A 24,077-nucleotide genomic window follows, 5' to 3' on the forward strand; every position below is an offset into this window, starting at 1 on the left:
TTGCCCTGAAGAAGGGGCTCGGCCAGCTCTCCACCTGTGCCTCACCTGTCCTCAGCCAGGAACCTGCTAACAGCCCTCACCTGTCACAACAGTCACACGGGAGACTCACAGCCACCGCTGGAACCCGTCCTGCCCACACCCTGCTACAGAATGCACTCAGCTCTCCTCTGGGACCCCTGTCACCTCTACCCAGACCTGGAACTCCCATCTGCTGCAAAGCTCCAGGATTCCCCTCTTCTTCCAAAATTACACTGGCCCAAGGCTTTCCTGAGAAAGGGAGAAGGCTACCTAATGAATGGTTCACACCTTCTTTCCCTTTCTTTCATATTTATCTCCACTTACCTTCCTACCTGTGCAAACTGTTAAGTGATGTATACATGGAACATGAACGTGTTCTGAGATCTCAATCTTTCATTGCAGCCTTCTCAGGCCTCCTTATGCAATAAAATGCCATATCCCTAGGACAGGGAGTTTTAAATTATTATTACAGAATTTTACACCCCAAATCACCTCGTTTTTAGTTGTTCTTCACTAGGCAGAACAGTTTCTGTGTAAAAAGACTTTCCATAGATACGACCTTCCATCAATTTTTTTTCTTTTTTTAAAATTTTTTATTATGTTATGTTAGTCACCATACACTACATCCTTAGTTTTTGATGTAGTGTTCCATGATTCATTGTTTGTGTAGAACACCCAAGGCTCCATGCAATACATGCCCTCCTTAATACCCATCACCGGCCTATCCCAATCCCCCACCCCTCCCCTCTGAAGCCCTCAGTTTGTTTCCCAGAGTCCATAGTCTTTTGTGGTTCATTACCCCTTCTGTTTACCCCACCCTTCATTCTTCCCTTCCTTCTCCTACTGATCTCCCTGCTATTTCTTATGTTCCATAAATGAGTGAAACTGTATGATCATTGCCTTTCTCTGCTTGACTTATGTCACCTTCCAGTAATCTCATAAGGAGGAAACAGAAACTCTGTGGGATAACCTGACTCACCCAGCGTCGGGCAAGCAGTTCCAGAACTCAGCCCAGGGCTCCTGTCGCCAAGCTCCTTGAAGCCACCAGCATGCCTCTATCCAGAGGAATTCCCAGAGACTCTCCTTCTGACTCCACCACCAAAGAAACGACAGAGAGAATATGGCACCTCAAAATATCGAGAGGATACATCTAGTAAAGCTAGATAGTCAAGCTTAACTTTTAAACAGGAAAAGGCTGCTTTGAATAATTTTGAATTTTCCCTCGACCCTCATTGTAATTCTTGGGATGAAAAGACTAATCAGTAATGAAACATCACCTTTGACAAATGACAAGACATCATCCATATCTGTATCTGACGACAAAAAGCCATCTAACCCTAAATGGTGGCCACTCACCCATATCGTAGGCCCAACTGAATAAACACTGTTAGATGTATATCTTAAAAATACACAAAGAGTAAATCTAACCTTCCCTTTCTAATGAAAGAGTGTTTCTAGGAAACAGCTGTTCAAAATACATTCATAAGCAGTCAATGAACAGAGAAAATGGGATCCCCTGCAAAGTGCTCCAAGCTCAGAAACTAAGTACCTCCTTCACCAAATCCAGAACGCTGACAACTATTACTTAAGAATTTCTTCATGCCTCAACTAGACAAAAGAGAAAAGCCCAGGAGATAGTGGGTTAATGAGAGGTGTTACCTCCAGTCCTGACGTGGATATGACATTTCTCCAAATGGACCTGCCGCTTTCTCTGAATGCTGGTGTCCTGTGTCAAGCTGCCTCACTGACTCAGATGCAGACGTTCAAAACCTTGACGGGGAACTGCTCAAGGTCCATTACCTGCACTGTGTCGGGGGACAGGGGCACCGCACTGAAGTTGGGGACCGTGCAGTCCTTACTCTCGCTCTTGCTGGGGAACACGGGAAACCCTGGAATATCTGCGACCCATCCCACAAAAGCTCTGCTGAGCGGGTGCCCTGGAGTTCCTGGGTCTGGGGCTTATGGCCAGTTGACGGAGACTAGGCAGAAGAGACTTTCAAGGGAAAAAGTAAACTCACCTGAGTTTCCACAATGAACTCCCTCCACATGCCCTTCCAGAACCCCACCTCTCACAAGGGGTGCCCCTCCTCCCAGACCCCCCCCCAATACGGGCACATAGCATGCACTCACTCAGCCAGGAACTCCACAGGTCCACTCTCTCAGAGCTCTCCTTCCTTAGCTCCCGGTCTGTGTCCTAGGGCTGCTCCGGGTCCACCCACAGAGACGTAGCTCCACCCCCATGGGGTGATTGGTTGGGGAGTATGGTGCTTCCAACTCCTTGAATGCCAGGCAACCGGCCCCATGACTCACAACTCTGGGAGTGCAGGGGGTCCAGGAGGCGCCTCCTTGGCTCAGCGCTCTGCGCAGGCATTACTGGGATTACGAGCAGGGCCCCAAACACATACACACACACACACACATACACGGCCCCTTCTGCGGACCCCTCTAGGTGCAGACCACCCTCAGAGCCCTGCCCCTTCCCTTCTGCACCATCCCTCCCTGCAGGGGTTTGCCTGGTTCCTGGCAAGGTCAGCTGCTCTCAGACTGTTCCAGCATTGGGCTTTAGGAAACGCAATGCTTTCATGCATGTCCAAGGCAATTTTAAGCCCCAAAAGGAATGCCCCAAGCGGGAATAGCTTCACTTTCTTGTCTCACCCATGGAATGGATAGTGCTTCTCAGACCTTCAAAGCATCCTTCTAGGATGAGCCCATTTGTGCTGGAATCAATATACACATGCTTGGTTCTGCAGGGAAGGGGCCAGGAGGAACAGCCGGCCTTCTGTGCTGTCGCGGTTGTGAACCAGGAATTTATTTTTCACTTGAAAAGAAAATATAGTGTTATTGTCGACACTAAATGAAGGAACGTTTTAAAACATTTTAGAGAGAAAGGAAGAGAGTTTTATTCAAACCCTAGTCAGGACAGCAGCCTGGGAGACACAATCTTCACAAAGAAGGGATTGCTTCAGGTAAGGAACATTTAGGGCAGGGTTATATATTCATTCTGTTTTGTGTTACATACAGTTACACATCATGATGAGGAAGAAGACTCCAGAAAGTGACAGACTTTTTCTTATGTTTTCAGTATGTACAAGTCAGTGTGACTTTAATCTTATGGGAGCCAGAGAGGTTCTTTTGTGTTCTCATCTTGATGTTGGCAAAGGCATTTTTTGGTTCTCTTTTTCTTTTTGAAGCAGATGGACAATATGTGAAGGGGGCAGAAATAGGGCCCATGCTTTGAGGGTTTGCCCGGTCATTTGGAGCTGGGTAAAATGTTAAAGGAGAGCTTCCCTGGGAGGCCAAGATCAGGCCTCACAGATGGTATGACATAAAAATTACTCTTATCCTTATCATCACTACCAAATGGAGGAACTTGAGATGAAAGCACCTTTCCCATAGTACAGAGACATCAAAGGACCCCTACAGAAGGTTACCTGCTCCATGGTCAACACAGGTAACAGAGGCGTTCATGGTCTCTGGACTCCTCCCCTTGTCCTGCCCAAATCTCTGAAGCATAGAGATCATTTACAGTCAGAATTTTAGACATCTTAGAGATGTCTGGCACCATTCCCTTGGACTACAGAATACAACAGAATAGCTCACTGTCACAACACGAAAGTGCCCCTGGATACACTAAGTTCTTTCTCTGCAACTTTGGCCTCATGGAAATCATAATCCTAACATAGAAACACTATGATGGTTGGGAAGTAAATAATCAGAGGTAAGGGAATATTTTAGCAATCTTTAGAGGCATTGTCTCACTCTGTAGAAGAGGCTAACTGCTTTGTGCTATTTCGACCTTACAGGACCTCTACAGAGCAGAGCCTCCATCAATTAAAAAAGGATAGTTCTTTCAGTCACTTTAATATCAGAAAAATAGTATAGTATCTCTATTCCTAGGGATCTTTAAGGCTCTTACTCAAAGGTCCTCCACTGAGATAATTATCTTCATGATCATGGTGGACAGAGGTGAAAAGGGCAGCTGAATTCGTTCCAGTTGGCCACACAACAAGAAAATCCTAATACTTCCTAGGTTTCCAGATTGACAAGATGAGAGGGAAGAGCGAAATGGTACACTGTATGGAAGAACAAGGGATTTGGAGTCGGTTTGGAGATCCCACTTAGGTTTCTGACACTAAAATCCTCTGTAATTCATACCATCTCTGAGTCCTTGTCTATCCATCTAGAAAATGGGACTCATTCTATCTACACCCTAGTTTAGAAGTTTAAGAGGGAGAATGCTACACAGAGCCAGTATGGAGTCTCCCAAAAGCAAGTGCTCAGGAAGCCTTAATTACCATTGGGTCTATTTCTTTTCCAGAGAAAAGAACACATGTTGAAACCATTTTTTGAAAAGATGACTCACAAGATGATTTTCAAACCTTAAGGAAGGTCAAGAAGCTGCTATTGTGTCGTAATTCTCTCAGAAATCATGTTGTTAGACTGGTGGGGACAATCACCATCATCTCACAGTGGGGAGCTTCCCATCTCCATATGGCTATGTTGACTCGCCACCAGAAAGGACAGCTGAGGGGGACCACAGGCCAAGGCTGCCAGGTGTGGCTGGGACATGCAGAACTCTGATAGGAGGCTTAACTCCTGTCTACGTTAGGATAGGCAGTGCCCTTCAGAGACAAAGGGCCATTGTGTGTGAGCCCTGATGTAGAAAAGGTGGCAAATATCCATTACGAGTCCCTCTTTGACCCTTAGGATATGCAGCAAAGTTACATTGAATTTTTAAATATGGAGGGACTTCCTAGGTCTTCTTTTCATGAGGACTAGGGCTCTATTCCTTGGTACCCTAAGAATAGAATCTATTTAATTTCAGGATTTTAAAATGTAGACATGATTTATGGCCCAACATATCATCTGTTTGGGTAAATAGTCTGTGACCACTGGAAAATAATGTATTCTGCGCTTATTATGGAATGTTCCATAGATGTCAATTAGGTCACGTTTGTTACCAATGTTTTGTCTGCTTTTTCTATCAGATATTGAGAAAGGCACATTAAAATTTCCAAACAGTGAGACCCTATTCAGCATTGCATTGGAGAATCTACCCAGTGTTATACGGCAAGAGAAACCAAAAGTGTAAGAATGGAGGGGATAATTGTGACTACTCGCAGATAGGATTGTGTACATAGAAAATCCAAAAGAGTCTATAAATACCCTCTTAGAATGAAACATGGAATTGAGAAATTTGAGATGGATTGTAGCTTCACATTCGACAGTTTCTGGAAGAAAATGTAGAACATGTCGATCTTAGGGTAGGCCACAGATTGTACTAACCACTTAAAAGAATTCAGTGGGGGGTGCCTGGATGGCTCAGCTGTTAAGCATCTGCCTTTGGCTCTGGTCATGATCCCAGGGTCCTGCGATGGAGCCCTGCATTGGGCTTCCTGCTCAGTGGGAAGCCTGCTTCTCCCTCTCACACTCCCCTTAAATATGTGACATCTCTCCCTATCTTTTGACCACTAGGAAAATGAAAAGGTGAGCCATAGACTGGGAGGTAAAGATTTGCAATACACACACTGACAAAGACTTATCAATAAATAATTGCTACTCATGAACCATAAAAAGACCATCTAATTAAAAACGAGTATTTCACAAAAGATTTACTGATGGCCAGAAAGCACAGGAAAGGGTGCTCCACAGTATGATTTTCAGGAACCTCCAGGCCTTTCCTAAAACAAAAACATGCATAAGCCAATTTTCCCTAGATGGATGACATCCTTATTTCTGAAGACAACATGGAGAACAGACGAGCATCCAAGTCAAGTGATGGAATTCCTGACGCTCAAAGGATGGATAATTGACCTAAGTTAGGGCCGAGGATCTCAAACTACAGTACAATTTCTAGGCATCATTAGGTCCTCTGAAGGCAGACAACTACCACACCCCTTCCTACACCACACAGGTTGCTTCCCAACCCCTACCATAAAGGAAGAAGATCAGAAATAGATAGGACTGGTAGGAAAGAACAGAAATCACATGTGGGGATTATCCTGAAACCCACTGATCACATAACTAGTGTAAGGAAGTGTAGGGAACTGACATGGACACAGACCCAAGAGGTACTTCTTAGAGAAATGCTGTCTGAAATCATCACATGCTGGCACCAGCTAATGAGGGCTCTGAGCATACCCTAGAATGCCTATACTCACAAGGGTTTGTGACATGGTCTCCGAGGACTGAAACTCTTCAAGACCTCAAAGTTTACCAGATTGATTGTTGGATTAAGAGATTCCTGAGTTCTGAGAACAGATACCAACTACTTGAAAGGCTCACCTGGGTTCTCTCAGAGGCCCTACAAAAAGCTGAACCATTACCTGAAAATCAATCTCACACACACACGCACACACAACCTGTCGTTGGTCTAATTCATCAATTACTTAAACATTCAGGACTCTTCCTACCTTTTCTTTTTCTAATTGATATTTGTACTAACAAATATCAACTACACAGCCTGCTGCTGGAATAAAACCAAAGCCTATAATAACTACCCAGGGTTCACGGTGGTAAAAATAACTTATTACATAGACTTTTTTTTTTGTAATGAGTAGAAAACAATGCACAAGAATTCCAAATGCTTGATGTAGACACTCAGCACCCACCACAGAGGTGGAGCTAAATGCACAAAACATCTGACATTTCCTCCTCAACACTGTCAAGGTCACTGAAACAAGGCACATCTCAGAAACTGTCAGAGCCAAGAATAGCCTGAAGAAACGTGATGACCACCTGTCATGTGCTGCCCCACATGGGACCCTGGAGCAGCAAAGGCAGAACACAGGGAAACCGACACAATCTGAACTTCAGTTAGTAATAAGTTATCAGTCTTGGTTCATTAACTGTGATGGTTCTGGAAAAAATAGAAACAGAATAGAGATTCAAAGTCCAATAAGAGTGGGGCGCCTGGGTGGCTCAACAGGTTAAGCCTCGGACTCTTGATCTCAGCTAAGGCCTTGATCTGAGGGCCCTGAGTTTAAGCCCTGCGTTGCCAATTTTACTTCAAATAACATTTTTAAAAATTCTAAAAATCAAATAAGAGAACACTGGAAGCCTAGAGGAAATGGGTAATTTCTAATTAGTAAACAAAATGGACCCTGATAGAAGGAAAATAGAAACAGACCAAGGAGCATGAAGAGGTCACGGTAAGGCTTAGAAATGCCCCATTGGAAAACTCCCCAGAAACAGATGGGCTCATAGTAAACACCTGAGTGTTCTGATGATCCTATCAAAGGCTGATGTATTTACAGAGCTCATCGAATGGAGGATTCCAGTGAAATGTGCTGCCAATTCAACCATGACTTTCTGAACAAAAGAAAAAAAATGGTTGATGAGTTTCCTTCCATTCCAAAAAGAAAAGTTAATTTTTAAACAATTCAGGTTTGGTGTAAATAATCTAATGAAACATAAATCACGTTGCCGTTTTTAACACACCTACTTCTCCATGTGCATCCAACTGTCAACATGGAATGGAGAGGACCTCGCATTGGGCCCAGGGTGGCCAGGCCACCAGCCCCATGCGCACCTGCTCCAGCCCCATGCACACTTACAGCCAGATGTTCTCGGTGCTTCTCCTCTCCGAGGAGCAGAATCTGTGAAAAGCACTATGACGTGCCATCTTATGAAGGGCCAAAGCCCCGATGAAGGGACACTTGTGTAAGATACGTCCTGCTGAAATGCTACAGGAGAAAGCAAAAATAAACCTGTGAGAAAGTCGGACACCTAGGGTTCTATGCTCACCTCGGATGACACATCTCTGGGGAACCTGACATGGATCTCCCTCCTGCAGCCTGAGGACTGTCTCTCTACTTTGTTCGCACAACCCCAAATGGTCTGGAAGCCGCGGGCATCCCCACCACCCACCCACAGTTTAGCTATGGCCAGTTCACCCACTCAGGAAAGGTCTGGGGAATCTCTGAAATTTAGAGCTCTGCATACCTAGTGTCATCATTTGGAAATTCCAACTGAAATGCAGCCCACCACTCCTGTCCCTTGGCAGGAAAAGGGAAAGATGACAAAAAGCAAACTAGAAGGTAAATGTACACAAGTCAGTGGATATCAGGACGATGCTGTGAAAGTTTTTGTTCCCCCCAAATTCATGTGTTAGAATCCTCATGAAAATGGGATGGTGTTAGAACGGGTGATTGGGTTATAAGGGTGAGGTCTCCTTGTAAATGAGACCCCAGTGCCTTCCCTCCAAGTGAGGATGAAACAAGCAGTCTGCCACCAGAGTCTCCCTCATCTCAGACGTGCACCCTCCAGAACTGTGAGAAATAGATTTCTATTGTTTATAAGCCACCAAGTCTGTGATATTTTGATAGCAGCCTCGGTGGACTGAAGTGATCAGCAATTATGTATAGGACAATTGGGATGTGAAATGAAAAAAAAATCACAGTACAAAAATGAAGGTTCTTAAGTATAAATCTTATACATAAAATATTCACAAAACCTGAAAACACAGAGGAGAGAAATCAAACAACAGATAAATAAATGTGCCTTTTGCCTCTGTGCATCCGAGAGAGCAGGGTGGGTCACCAGGAGCTCGGAGCCATGTGAGGAAATTTGGCCAGGGTTCCCTTCTTCTGCCTCTGCTCCAACCCACACAGTCTAATCTGGAAATACCTCAAAAGGTGCTGCCCATGTTTCCGTCGGTCCTCAAAGAGTACTGGCTTCAGTAAGTTGGATTAAGTGAACCTCCTTGACTACGTCATCCAGGATACCTGCCTCAACTGAAGACATCTGAGATACCCACTTAATGTCAACTCACTGTACATAAAATAAAAATACTTCCATTAAGAAAAAAACCATAGATAAATGCAAAGACACTCCTTGTCCAGGAGCAATGCACTCAATATTGTTAAGATGGCAATTCTTTCTAACTTGATCTACAGATTCAATGGAATCCCAGTCAAATTCCCTCAAAAATATCAACAAACTATTTCTAAACCAAGACTAACCAATATAAGACTCAAGGCCTCGTATGTGGATCCAAAGACTTAGCATAGGGCACCTGGGTGGCTCTGTTGGTTCAGTGGCTGCCTTCGGCTCAGGTCATGACCCTGGGGTCCTGGGATCGAGTCCCACATCAGGCTCCCTGTTCAAGGCAAGTCTGCTTCTCCCTCTGCCCCCCTAACCCCGCTCATGCTCTTTTGAGTCCGCTCTCTCTCTCTCTCTCTCACAAAAATAAATAAATAAAATCTTTGAAAGAACCAAAGACAGCATAAATGTGAGGTAGTGAAGAGAATGTGGTCATGGTGAAGAGACAGATGAAAGGAACAGCACAGACGGCACAGAAATAGAGCCGTGCCAACAGAGTCACTTCATTCGTCAAAGGGACAAGGCACCTTCATAAGGAAAGGAAAGTCTGTTCCACAGAAGGTGATAGAACAATGAGAAAACACATGGGGAAAAAAGGGATGTGAACACAGACTTTACAAATTACACAAAAATTTACTCAAAATGGTCCACACACATAAATTTTTGAACGCAAAGGTGTGAAAAGTATAGCTCTACATGACCTTGGGAGGTGAGCTTGGGCGGCTCAGTCTGTTAAGTGCCCGACTCTTGATCACAGCTCAGGTCTTGATCTCAGGCTTGAGAGTTCAAGCCTCTTGCTGGGCACAAAAAGAAAATAAGATAAAAAATAAAACATGCTTGATCTTGGATTCGGATATGAGTTTTAAAATACCAAAGCAAGAGGCTTGAGATAAGATGGCGGAGGAGTAGGGGACCCCTTTTTCAGCTGATCCCCTGAGTCGAGCTGAATAGGCACCAGGCCATCCTGAACATCCATGGAATCAGTCTGAGATGCAGGAAGATACATCTGGATCTCTACAAATGAACATCTCCAGCGCTGAGTATTGAGGTATGAAGCGGGGAGCCGTGAAACCGCACACAGATATTGGAAGATAAATGGAAGGGGGAGGGAGCTGCCGTGTTTGGGTACCAGGAAGCGGTAGCCACCTGCATGGGGGAGCAGGCGGACTTGCGGACCGGCACCCGTGAGAGAGCAAACTGAGACCCTGACCCGGGAAACGCACACCGCCAGACTGAAACGGAGCTCTGGTGTGCTCACTGGAACCAGACTGAGACCGGGAGCTTCGGGAGTGCACGGGGGTGGCTGGAGGCTGGCCGTATTAGAAACACAAAGGACAGAGAGGCACTGGCCCTGGAAGTGAGGGCTGGGATGCCGGGTGTGGGGAGCACATCCCCGGACACTGCAGGGTTGAAAAGCATGAACAGTAACGGAGTTAAAGTGGCCAGAACATAAGTGGAGAACGGTCCGCTATCCCTCTGTTCTGAGACAGAGGCTGAGCTTCGGCCACTGCTGCTCCGACTCTCAGAAGAGGCACAACAAACTGCCAGGGAAAGCCGCCAGAGAACAAAAGCCTGGAAATACCGGCTCACAGGGTGCCCATCCCCATGCCCCTCGCAGGGGGCATGGAGCCTCTACCCAAACAGGGTTGCCTGAGTATTGGTGCAGCAGGCCCCTCCCCCAGAAGGCAGGCTGAAAAATCAAGAAGCCCACATCCCTAAGATCCCTATAAAACAAGGGCGCACGGCCTAGGTCCAGGTCAATAATTTGGGCTCTGGACAACCCCGTAACCTCTCCTCATCAGAATGACAAGAAGGAGAAATCCCCCCCAGCAAAGAAAAGACAATGAGTCTGTGGTCTCTGCCACAGAACTAATGCATATGGATATAACCAAATTATCAGAAATGGAATTCAGAGTAACAAAGGTCATGATGATGTGTAGACTTGAAAAAACTATTAACAAAAATGTTAATGAGAATATAGAATCTCTAAGGGCGGAAATGAGAGTGAATCTGGCAGAAACTAAAAATTATTAGAGCCAAATGCAGTCAAAAGTAGATACTTTGACGGCCAGGGGGAATGAGGCAGAAGAACGTATCAGCGAATTGGAGGATGCATTAGTAGAAGAAAAAGCTAAAATAGAATCTGGACTCAAAAAAATCCATGCTCAAGAATGTAGGTTACAGGGAGGTACGAAGCGGGGAGCCATGAAAACGCGCATAGATATCTGAAGATAAATGGAAGGGGGAGGGAGCCGCCGTGTTCGGGCGCCGGGAAGCGGTAGCCACCTGCTCGGGGGAGCGGGCTGACTTGCGGACCGGCACCCTCGAGAGAGCAGACTGAGAACGTGAGCCGGGAGCGCGAGCTACCAGACTTCTCACGGAACTCCGGTGTGCTCACTGGAAGCAGACTGAGACCGGGCGCTCCGGAACGTGCGGGGGCTGCTGGCGGCTGGTGGCTGGCAGTGTTAGAAACACAAAGGACAGAGACACACTGGCCCTGGAAGTGAGGGCTGGGACACTGGGTGTGGGGTGCACATCCCAGGACGCTGCAGGGTTGAGCAGCACCAACAGTAACAGAGTTAAAGTGGCAAGAACATCAGTGGAGAACGGTCTGCGATCCCTCTGTTCTGAGACAGAGGCTGAGATTCAGCTGTGGCTGCTCTGACTCTCAGAAGAGGCACAACAAGCTGCCAGGGAAAGCCACCAGACAATAAAAGCCTGGAAATACCGGCTCACAGTGTGCCCAGCCCCATCCCCTCTCACAGGGGACATGAAGACTCTACTCAAACAGGGTTGCCTGAGTATCAGCACGGCAGGCCCCTCCCCCAGAAGGCAAGCTGAAAAATCAAGAAGCCCACATCCCAGGGCGCCTGGGTGGCGCAGTCATTATGCGTCCAATTTCGGCTCAGGGCGTGATCCCAGCATTCCGGAAAGGAGTCCCTCATCGGGCTCTTCCACTGGGAGCCTGCTTCTTCCTCTCCCACTCACCTGCTTGTGTTCCATCTCTCGCTGGTTGTCTCTCTGCCACATAAATAAATAAAATCTTTAAAGAAGAAGCCCACATTCCTAAGATCTCTATAAAACAAGGGTGCACGGCCTGGGTCCCGGTCAATAATTTGGGCTCTGGACAACCCCGCAACCTCTCCTCATCAGAATGACGAGAAGAAGAAGTCCCCCCCAGCAAAGAAAAGACAATGAGTCCATGGCCTCTGCCACAGAACTAATGCATATGGATGTAACCAAATTATCAGAAATGGAATTCAAACTAACAATGGTCAAGATAATGTGTAGACTTGAAAAAAGTATTAACGAAAATGTTAATGAGAATATAGATTATCTAAGGGTGGATGTGAGAGTGAATCTAGCAGAAATTAAAAATTCTATGAGCCAGAGAAAAAAATGAAAATAGAAGATGGTCTTAAAAAAATCCAACGCCAAGAATGTAGGTTACGGGAGATTACTGACTCAATGAAACGTTCCCATGTCAGGATCATTGGCATCCCCGAGGGGGTGGAGAAAAACAAAGGTCTAGAAGAGATTTTAAACAAATTGTAGCTGAACACTTCCCTAATCTAGCAAGGGAAACAAACTTTTGTGTCCAAGAGGCAGAGAGGACCCCTCCCAACCTCAACCACGACAAACCTACGCCATGTCACGTCATAGTGCATTTCGCAAATATTAGATCCAAGGATACAGTACTGAAAGCGGCCAGGGCAAAGAAATTTCTCACGTACCAAGGCAAAGACATCAGAATTACGTCAGACCTGTCTACACAGACCTGGAATGAGAGAAAGGGTTGGAGGAGCATTTTTAAAGCTCTTTCAGAGAAAAACATGCAGCCAAGGATCCTCTATACAGCAAGGCTGTCATTCAGAATTGATGGAGAAATAAAGACATTTCAGAATCGCCAGTCATTAACCAATTTCGTAACCATGAAACCAGCCCTACAGGAGATATTAAGGGGGGTTATATAAAGGTAAAAAGGCCCCAAGAGTGATACACAAAAGAAAGTCACAACCAATACAAACAAAGACTTTACTGGCAACATGGCATCATTAAAATCATATCTCTCAGTTCTTAGCGCTAATGTGAATGGTTTGAACGCTCCCATAAAACGACACAGGGTTGCAGATTGGATAAAAAGAAATGACCCATCCATTTGCTGTTCACAAGAGACTCATTTCAACCCAAAGATGCATTCAGACTGAGAGAAGGGATGGAGTACCATCTTTCAGCAAATGGACCTCAAAAGAAAGCTGGGGTAGCAATTCTCATATCAGATAGATTGGATTTTAAATTAAAGACTATAGTTAGAGACACAGAAGGGCACTATATTATTCTTAAAGGAAGTATTCAACAAGTGGATATGACAATTATAAATATATATGCCCCCAACAGGGGAGCAGCAAGATAACAGCCAACTCTTAACCAGAATAAAGAGACATATAGGTAAAAATACATTAATAGTAGGGGACCTCAACACCCACTATCAGAAATAGACAGAACACCCTGGAAAAACTAAGCAAAGAATCAAAGGCTTTGAATGCCATACTTGACTCGAGTTGGACCTCTTAGATATATATAGAACACTACACCCCAGACCAAAGAATACTCATTCTATTCTATGCCCATGGAACATTCTCAAGATAGACCATGTTCTGGGACACAAACGGGTCTCAAACGATACCAAAAGATTGAAATTATCCCTGTATATCCTCAGACCACAACGCCTGAAATTGGAACTCAACCACAAGGAAAATTTGGAAGAAACTCAAACACTTGGAGACTAAGAAATCTTTGCTCAGGAAGATTCGACAAACGAGGAAATCAAAATCACCAAATTAAACAATTATGGAGACACTGAGAATGAAAATACAACAGTCCAAAACCTATGGGATACTGCAAAGACAGTCCTAAGGGGGAAATACATAGCCATCCAAGCCTCACTCAAAAGAATAAAAAAATCTAAAATGCAGTTTTTCTATTCTCACCTCAAGAAGCTGGAACAGCACCAGAGGGACAGGCCTAATCCATGCACGAGGAAGCAGTTGACCAAGATGAGAGCAGAAATCAATGAATTAGAAACCAGGAGTACAGTAGAGCAGATCAACAGGACTAGAAGCTGGTTCTTTGAAAGAATCTATAAAATTGACAGATATCTAGCAGGACTTTTCCAAAAGAATAGAGAAAGGACCCAAATCAATAAAATTATGAATGAAAAAGGAGAGGTCATGACAAACACCAAGGAAATTGGAAGGAGTATTAGAAACTTTTATCAACAGCTCTATGCCAATAAATTAAGCAATATGGAAGAGATGGAGGCCTTCCTGGAAACCCATAAACTACCAAAACTGAAACAGGAAGAAACTGATTTTTTAAACAGGCCAATTAATTATGAAGAGATTGAGTCAGTGATAAACAATCTTCCAAAAAATAAATCTCCAGGCCCAGATGGTTTTCCTGGGGAATTCTACCAAACATTCAAAAAAGAAATATACCTCTTCTCCTAAAGCTATTTCAAAAAATAGAAACAGAAGGAAAGCTACCAAACTCATTCTATGAGGCCAATATTACCTTGATCCCCAAACCAGGCAAAGACCCCATCACAAAGGAAAATTACAAACCGATTTCCCTAATGAATACGGACGCCAAAATCCTCAACAAGATGCTGGCTAATAGAATCCAACAGTACATTAAAAGGATTATCCATCATGACCAAGTGGGATTCATCCCTGGGATGCAGGGGTGGTACAACATTCGCAAATATATCAGTGTCTTAGATTTCATTCAGAAACAAAATTTCAGAAATCATATGACACTCTCAATAGATGCAGAAAAATCATTTGACAAAACACAGCATCGTTTTCTGATTAAAACCCTTCAGAGTGTAGGAAGAGAGGATACATTTCTCAATCTCATAAAAACCATCTATGAAAAGCCTACAGCAAATATTATTCTCAACAGGGAAAAGCTGTAAGCCTTTCCCTTAAGATCAGGAACACGACAAGGATGCCCACTCTCACCACTATTATTCAACATAGTACTAGAAGTCCTTGCAACAGCAATCAGAAAACGAAAAGGGATAAAAGGTATCCAAATCGGCAAAGAAGAAGTCAAAATGTCTCTCTTCGCAGATGACATGATACTCTATATGGAAAACCCAAAAGAAGCCACTCCCAAACTATAAGAAGTGATAGAGCAATTCAGTAATGTGGCGGGATACAAAATTAATGCTCAGAAATCATTTGCATTTCTATACACGAATAATGAACGTGAAGAACGAGAAATTAGGGATTCCATACATTTAAAACCATAGGTTACCTTGGAATTAACTTAACCAGAGATGTAAAGGACCTATATTCTAGAAACTATAAATCACTCTTGAAAGACATTGAGGAAGACACAAAAACATGGAAAAATATTCCATGCTCATGGATCGGAAGAATTAACATAGTTAAAATGTCCATGCTACCCAGAGCAATCTACACTTTCAATGCTATCCTGGTCAAAATACCGATGACATTTTTCAAGGAACTGGAACAAAAAGTCCTTAAATTCGTATGGAACCAGAAAAGGCCCCGAATCGCCAAGGAACTGTTGAAAAGGAAAAACAAAGCTGGGGCATCACAATGCCAGATTTCGAACTGTACTACAAAGCTGTGATCACAAAGACAGCATGGTACTGGCACAAAAACAGACACATAGACCAATGAAACAGAATAGAGAACCCAGAAATGTACCCTCGGCTCTTCGGGCAACTAATCTTTGATAAAGCAGGAAAAAACATCCTGCGGAAAAAAGACAGTCTCTTCAATAAATGGTGCTGGGAAAATTGGACAGCTACATGCAAAAGAATGAAACTTGACCACTCTCTCACACCATACACAAAGATAAACTCCAAATGGATGAAAGACCTCGATGTGAGACAGGAATCCATCAGAATCCTAGAGGAGAACATAGGCAACGACCTCTACGACATCAGCCAAAGCAACCCTTTTCATGACACATCTCCAAAGGCAAGAGAAGCAAAAGATAAAATGAACTTGTGGGACTTCATCAAGATAAAAAACTTCTGCACAGCCAAGTAAACATCAAAAAAACTAAGAGGCAGCCCACGAATGGGAGAATATATTGGCAAATGATGCTACAGATAAAAGACTGGTATCCAAGATCTACAAAGAACTTCTCAAACTCAATATGCAAGAAACAAATAAACAAATCATAAAATGGGCAGAAGATATGAAGAGACACTTTTCCAATGAGGACATACAAATGGCCAACAGACACATAAAAAATGTTCAAAATCATCAGCCATCAGGGAAATTCAAATCAAAACCACACTAAGATACCACATTACGCCAGATAGAATGGCAAAAATTAACAAGGCAAGAAACAGCAATTGCTGGAGAGGATGTGGAGAAAGGGGATCCCTCCTACATTGTTGGTGGGAATGCAGGTTGATGCAGCCACTCTGGAAAACAGTGTGGACGTCCCTTAAAAAGTTAAAAATTGAGCTACCCTATGACCCAGCCATTGCAATACTGGGTATTTAACCCAAAGAAACAGACGTAGTGAAGAGAAGGGCCATATGCACCCCAATGTTCATAGCAAAATTATCCACAATAGCTAAATCGTGGAAGGAACCGAGATGCCCTTTAACAGATGACTGGATTAAGAAGCTGTGGTCCATATATACAATGGAATATTACTCAGCTATCAGAAAGAACGAGTTCTCAACATTTGCTACAACATGGACGGCACTGGAGGAGATAATGCTAAGTGAAATAAGTGAAGCAGAGAAAAACAATTATCATATGATTTCTCTCATCTATGGAACATAAGAACTAGGGAGATAGGTAAGAGAAGAAAGGGATAAAGAAAGGGGTGTAATCAGAAAGGGGAATGATGCATGGGAGACTATGGACTCTGAGAAACAATCAGAGGGCTTCAGAGGGGAGGAGGGTGAGGGAATGGGATAGACTGGTGATGGGTAGTAAGGAAGGCACATGTTGCATGGTGAACTGGGTGTTATACGCAACTAACAAATCATCGAACATTCCATCAGAAACCAGGGATGTACTGTATGGTGACTAACATAATGTAATAAAAAAACATTTAAAAAAATGTCCGTGCTACCCAGAGCAATCTACACTTTCAATGCTATCCCGATCAAAATACCAAGGACATTTTTCAAAGAACTGGAAGAAATAGTCCTTAAATTTATATGGAACCAGAAAATGCCCCGAATCGCCAAGGAACTGTTGAAAAGGAAAAACAAAGCTGGGGGCATCACAATGCCGGATTTCGAACTGTACTACAAAGCTGTGATCACAAAGACAGCATGGTACTGGCACAAAAACAGACACATAGACCAATGAAACAGAATAGAGAACCCAGAAATGGACCCTCTGCTCTTTGGGCCACTAATCTTTGATAAAGCAGGAAAAAACATCCTGCGGAAAAAAGACAGTCTCTTCAATAAATGGTGCTGGGAAAATTGGACAGCTACATGCAAAAGAATGAAACTTGACCACTCTCTCACACCATACACAAAGATAAACTCCAAATGGATGAAAGACCTCGATGTGAGACAGGAATCCATCAGAATCCTAGAGGAGAACATAGGCAGCAACCTCTACGACATTGGCCAAAGCAACCTTTTTCATGACACATCTCCAAAGGCAAGAGAAACAAAAGATAAAATGAACTTGTGGGACTTCATCAAGATAAAAAGCTTCTGCACAGCCAAGGAAACAGTCAAAAAAACTAAGAGGCAGCCCACGGAATGGGAGAATATGTTTGCAAATGACACTACAGATAAAGGACTGGTATCCAAGATCTACAAAGAACTTCTCAAACTCAATACGCGAGAAACAAATAAACAAATCATAAAATGGGCAGAAGACATGAACAGACACTTTTCCAATGAAGACATACAAATGGCTAACAGACATGAAAAACATGTTGAAAATCATTAGCCATCAGGGAAATTCAAATCAAAACCACACTGAGATACCACCTTACGCCAGTTAGAATGGCAAAAATAGACAAGGCAAGAAACAACAAATGTTGGGGAGGATGTGGAGAAAGGGGATCCCTCCTACATTGTTGGTGGGAATGCAAGTTGGTACAGCCACTCTGGAAAACAGTGTGGAGGTCCCTTAAAAAGTTAAAAATTGAGCTACCCTATGATCCAGCCATTGCAATACTGGGTATTTACCCCAAAGATACAGACGTAGTGAAGAGAAGGGCCATATGCACCCCAATGTTAATAGCAGCTTTGTCCACAATAGCTAAATCATGGAAGGAACAAAGATGCCCTTCAACAGATGACTTAATTAAGAAGTTGTGGTCCATATATACGGTGGAATATTACTCAGCTATCAAAAAGGACGATTTCTCAACATTTGCTGCAACATGGACGGCACTGGAGGAGATAATGCTAAGTGAAATAAGTCAGGCAGAGAAAGACAATTATATGATTTCTCTCATCTATGGAACATAAGAACTAGGAAGATCAGTAGGGGAAGAAAGGTATAAAGAAAGGGGTGTAATCAGAACAGGGAATGAAGCATGAGAGACTATGGACGCTGAGAAACAATCGGAGGGCTTCAGAGGGGAGGAGTTGGGGGAATGGGATCGGCTGGTGATGGGTATTGGGGGGGGCACATATTGCATGGTCCACTGGGTGTTATGCTCAAGTAATGAATCGTGGAACTTTACATAAAAAAATAGGGATGTAGTGTATGGAGACTAACATAATAAAAAATATTATTATAAAAAATATAAAGGAAAAAAATAAAAGAGGAAATTGACAGGCAAATAAATAAATAAATAAACAAACAAACCACAGAGCACCTCCAGAGGCAGGAGATGAGGATCTTGGGTGGCTCGGTCCCAGAGAAATTGGATCCCTCTGAGCCTCTTTGGGGCCCTACTGCCCCCAACACACCTGACAACTGGGGAACTCTCCACAGGTCCAGGGCAGAGGTTTCAAACCCCCCACCCATCCAGGACTAGATGCTAGGGAGGGACGGCGGGTTTGGCCCAGGATACCCCACCTACCACACACCCCCACACGCACACACGAACACATTCACACACAGGCACACGCACCCCTTGGCTACAGACCAGGTAGAAAACTTGAACACGAGGTAGGTAGGTAGGTCAGGCTGGTCAGCAGCAGAAAGACGGGCACAGCCACAAGGGTGCTGCTGTCGGGCCACCCCTGAGGTGAGATCAGGGAGCCTGTGGGCAGGAAGGGCCCAGGGTTGTGAGCCTCCCTGGCACCAGGACGTTCTTCCAAATCCACATGGCAAAGCCCCACAGGAGTGCCCCGGGCCACAGTGGAAATTTTCTCATAGGTCACAGGGTTGTGTCACACCTGCTAAATGAGTCACCCACCCCTGGGCCTCACCTCCTCCATCCGCAAGGTCTTAGGGGTCAGTCACCCTTCCTAGCAGGTCACAAGGGTCAGCCCAGACCTCCCCAGAGAGGTGAGACCGTGTCCGGGCTCCAGAGATGGAAGAAGAGGCCCGGCATGCCGCCTTCGGCCACACTCACTCCTAATGACAGACAATTACTACAGGTTCCAAGAAGCCCAACGCTTGGCAGGTGTTTGTTTCCTCCTCAAAAATCTCAGATCTCCAGGGGAGGGTGGTCAACTGGGGCACGACCGCCTCAGGGAGGGGGTTCCAGGAGGGTGAGGGGAGGGACGGTGTGACGCAGAGGGCTTCTCCTCGGGAGGGCTCTGGGGAGAGGGAAGCACGCAGACTGGCTCCATTCACTCCACTGGCCCTCACCGCGCAGCTCCTCCATCATGTCATCCTCCAGGGTGGCCTTCTGGACCCATAGTTGGGCCTCATAGCAGGAACAGGGGTCCAGTTTGACAGCTTTGAGGGTGAGCCAGGTACCCCCGACAATGTGATCCCCATGCCAGGCCTGCTATGGGGTCCCGCGGGTGAGACAGGGTCTGTTGGCCCTCCAGATCTCTCTCTCTCTCTCTCTCTCACACACACACACACACACACACACAACCATACCCACGCACGTGGGCACAGGTATCCATGCACGCCACAGGCCCATGAGCACACACTTACACTCCTCTGCCCCCCTGCACACTGATGCAGGTGCACACACAAACATGCTCGCTACAGTCACACACTCCTCTACGTGGGCATACCCTGTGCACACGCACATATACAAGCATACGTACTCATGCACCACCGGCACACTCGCATACAAACACATGTGGGCACAGTCACGCCCCTGGCTCTGAGCACGCCCCTCCTCGTTAGTCCAAGCTGACATCTTCCCCTGTGGGAGGACGGGTGGCCCTGAGCCACTGCTCCCAGGAGAGAGAGGCCCCTGGAGGAGTCAGCGCAGCATTCCCTCCCAGGCCTCTTCCTGCTTCTTGAAGGCCAGCTCATAGCTGAGGACGGAGGTCAGGGGCTCCAGGACAGGACTGACGCTCCAGGTCACGACACGACAGTCAGAGCTGACATTGCTCTGTAAGCCAGAGGGAGGGTCCAACATCAGGGAAACAGAGTGAGGCTACGTATGGTGTGTAGTCAGCATGCCCAGGACTGGGGGTCCAAAAGATGCTGGGGGGCAGGAGGGCATGGTCAAGGCACTCCCAGGAGGTCTCTGTCTCCTCCCTGGTGCCGTCTCCCAGGGAGGCCCCAGGTGGGACAAAATGACAATGAGTTCCTCCAGCCCCTGCAGCTAGACAGAGTGTTTCAAATGTCCCCTGCCTCTTCCTTCACAAGCTGCTGCTGGTAGCGCTTCCCAGTGTCTTACCAGAGTCCTTCGTGCGATGACTAACATGCATTTCAAGTGACTCAAGTTGTACCCTCGCCCCAACTTGAAGCCCTGAATCTTCACCTTCCTCCAAAACCGTACCTCTCCGGTAAGCAGTGGGCCCTCCCCTCCCAGGGGCCCAGCCTGCTTCTAGCCCCAGGTCTCTCTGAATCGGGACAGAGATCTTTCACGGGGCCATGGAGGTTAAGGGCAATGGGACCTTGCCCCCCAATCCCCATGAAGCCAGGATGTTCCCTGTCAAGGCACCCAGATCAGGCCTCACCATGTCTCCAGGGCAGGTAGTATAGGTCCCCCAGGCTGACCTGCTCCTTCCCACAGACAGACCGGTGGAAAGTGACGGTGAAGGTATCGGAAGGCACGAGCACCTCCTCGGGGGCAGAACGGCAGTGTGCTCACTGGTCCAGAAGACACGTCTGTGCTTGCTGCCCAGTGCGAGGTTGCTGGAAAGGGTGTGTGTCAGCACCAAGCGGCCACTGCGCCCGCTCAGCCATTGCTGCTGTCTCATGGGGACCCCACCCTCATGGCCTCGTGCAGCCTGGCCCTCCAGCTTCACCTGTTAAAGAGGAGCCAAGGACTGGGACCATGGCTCAGCTCTGGGGCAGGCCAGGGGCAGCCGAGCCTTAAGATGTTGTTACTGAGGCAGGTGAAAGATCCAGCCCCGGGCCGTGGGAACAGTGACGGTTTAGAGCCCACCGGGGCTGCTTCAGGGCAGGATTAGTGCACGTGACTCAATCGTGATGCCCACGTGGTGCTAATTAGGCTCATTACCTCTCCCGGCATTAGAGGAAAACAAAGAACAGGACAACAGAGTTTGCACCTGAGACTCTTACTCCTTATAGACGGGAGCTTACCTGAGAGCGTCAAACATCCTCATGAATGACAGATGTATTTCAACGCCCCACAGTGGAGCTTTTGGGGCAATGGTTGTGACCCTGTGGAGACCTGGTGAGCAGAGAAGAGGCAGGCTTTCAGCAGTTGCTGTGGATTTCAGGAATGTGTTGAGAATAAGCCACACATGCTTTGATTCCTACAACAGGTGGACCACAGAGGAAGAGAAAAAGAATGCAACCTTGTTATACAGTTTGCTGATGACACAGATTTCTCTGAGGTTCTCAGAAAAATACTTAAAAAGGCAGGACTGTGAAAAGTTATCTTTAGGGCCCCACCTCACACCCTGAATTTCTTAAAACAAAACTAAATTTCCGACCACCTTTCTGGAAAAGATGGGCACAAGCCAGAGGCACACCAATCCAGGGTTAAATAGGGATCTGACCTATTTAGAACTAGTCTTGGCTAGCCTGCAGTTTAGCACCAGTTGAGTTCCTGGCTTAGCTGAACACCTGTGAGCTTTCCCAGTGTCTGACAGTGAAAAGGGAGGAAGGGAGAGGAGAAGGCTGCACACGTCTCAGGTGAAGGAGGCTGGTGCTGAACTGGAGATAACAAAGTACTTTCTCAGACCAGATAGAACAGCTGGGGAGTTAGCCGCATACAGAACTCCAACTGGCACTTCGTGGGTCTGTGGGAAGCCAGGTGGGAGATCTTTCCTCAAGATCCCTGAGAGCAGGCTGCCAAGAAAAAGTGGCTCTGGATCCCTTTGTCTGCCGGCAGTGCAGGGACCCAGGGACATTTTAGGAGACACTGAGCTTCGCCTCCGAAGGAGGCAGAGTTATAGAGTCCAGGTCTTCTTGGCCTTGACTTTTAGTCCTCCTGCCGTTACAGTGTCTCAGAAGGTGAGGGTTTTGACACCGTCCTGGGCAATAGTAAGGAACTGAAGCAATAACTAGGAGTGATTAGAAAGTGTTCTGAGACTTACTATGCATCAAGTGCCAAAATAAATTCCAGGTAAATTAAAAAGTTAAAGGATAAATATCATAACAAAAGAATGAGAAGAAAGTTTAGCTGATCCTAAGGTGGTAAAGGCCTGTCAAAACACAGAAGCAAAAAAGGAAACAGCAAAAGGTTTGAAATATATGTATACAAAATTTAAAAATTCTCTATAGCTTTGAAATCACCAAAAATATTAATAGGATACAGTTAATAGGAAATAACAAGTTGGGAAAAATATTTACAGCATATGTGATTACCAGTTAATCGCCTTAATGTGAAAGAATACATAAGGGGGGGGGGGCGACTGGCTGGCTCATTCAGTAGAGCCTGTGACTCTTGATCTCAGGGTTGTGAATTCAAGCCCCACACTGGGTATGGAGCCAACTTAATTAAAAAAGGATACATAATGAAGAAATGGATGATCATATCAATAGAAATATGCTAGATGCCAATAAGCACAGGAAAAATATTAATTAAAATAAAAAATAACAGTGAAATATAATAAAATACTATATAGTTCTTCAGGATTGACAGACATAGGGAATGACACAATACCCACTATTGTCAAGGGTACAAAGAAAGGGGTATTCTCAAACATTTACGATTGGAATATAAATTGGTTTGAGTTTTCTGGAGGGTAATTTGGCAGTTTATATTATAAACCCTAAAATACGCATAACTTTTGACTCAGGAATTTCTCCTTTAAGAATTTGTCTTTTTTAAAAAGATTATTTATTTATTTGAGAGAGTGAGAGAGAGAGCATGCATGTGCTAGCACCAGCAGGGGAGAGGGGCAGAGGAAGAGGGAGAAGCAGAAGCAAGCTCCCCGCTGAGCAAGGAGCCTGATGCGGGGCTCAATCCCAGGATTCTGGGATCATGACCTGAGCCAAAGGCAGACATTTAACCGACTGAACCGTCCAGGCGCCCCTTCTAGGAATTTATCTTAAGGAAACAACCAAGCATGTGCTCAGAGACTTATCAACAAGAATATTTACTACAGCATTATTTTAAAAATGACAAATCCTGGAGAGGGGGTATTGAATGGTCAGACTAGACAGAGTTGGGGAGTGGCTACATGGGTTTTCATTATTGTATTTATTTCCTACTGTAACAAATTACCATAAAGTTAGCAGCTTAAAACAACATACACTTCTTATCTCACAGTTCTATAGGTCAAAGTCTGACCGGGGTCTCACTGGGTTACCGTTGAGGGGCTGACAGGACAGTGTTCCTTCAGGAGACTCCAGGTCAGAGCATTTTCTAGCTTCCAGAGGCTGCCCACACTGCTTGGCTCTGGCCCCCCTTCTTCCATCTTCATATCCAGCAACATAGCATCTCTCAGACCTTCCTTTCATCACTTCATCTCTTTCTCTGACTCTTCTTTTTCTGTCTTCCTCTTCCACTTTTAAGGACCCTTGTGATCACTTTGGGCTACCCCGATAATACTCCTAGTTAGCTAATTAGTTGCCATGTAACTAGGTCCTGGGGATTAGGGCATTGAAGTCTTTGGGGCTCATTATTCTGCTACACTATTGTATTATTCCATATACTTATCTTTATGAAATATTTAATATTTTGTCATATTTAAA

At 45.3% G+C, this 24,077-nt stretch overlaps 1 protein-coding gene across 1 annotated transcript; it reads right to left on the bottom strand.

Moving 5' to 3' along the window:
• Positions 1 to 1,767: 1,767 nt before the first annotated feature.
• On the bottom strand, positions 1,768 to 23,818 carry LOC103676865 (interleukin-9 receptor-like). The gene is given in 7 exon segments (XM_040620415.1): positions 1,768 to 1,888; positions 19,610 to 19,787; positions 20,235 to 20,349; positions 20,924 to 21,052; positions 21,178 to 21,362; positions 21,872 to 21,875; positions 23,693 to 23,818. Coding segments are annotated over 7 exon segments (858 nt in total).
• Between the last annotated feature and the right edge of the window lie 259 nt (positions 23,819 to 24,077).

The sequence above is a fragment of the Ursus maritimus genome, unplaced genomic scaffold (genome assembly GCF_017311325.1).
Source record: "Ursus maritimus isolate PB19 unplaced genomic scaffold, ASM1731132v1 scaffold_35, whole genome shotgun sequence".
Taxonomy (NCBI): domain Eukaryota; kingdom Metazoa; phylum Chordata; class Mammalia; order Carnivora; family Ursidae; genus Ursus; species Ursus maritimus.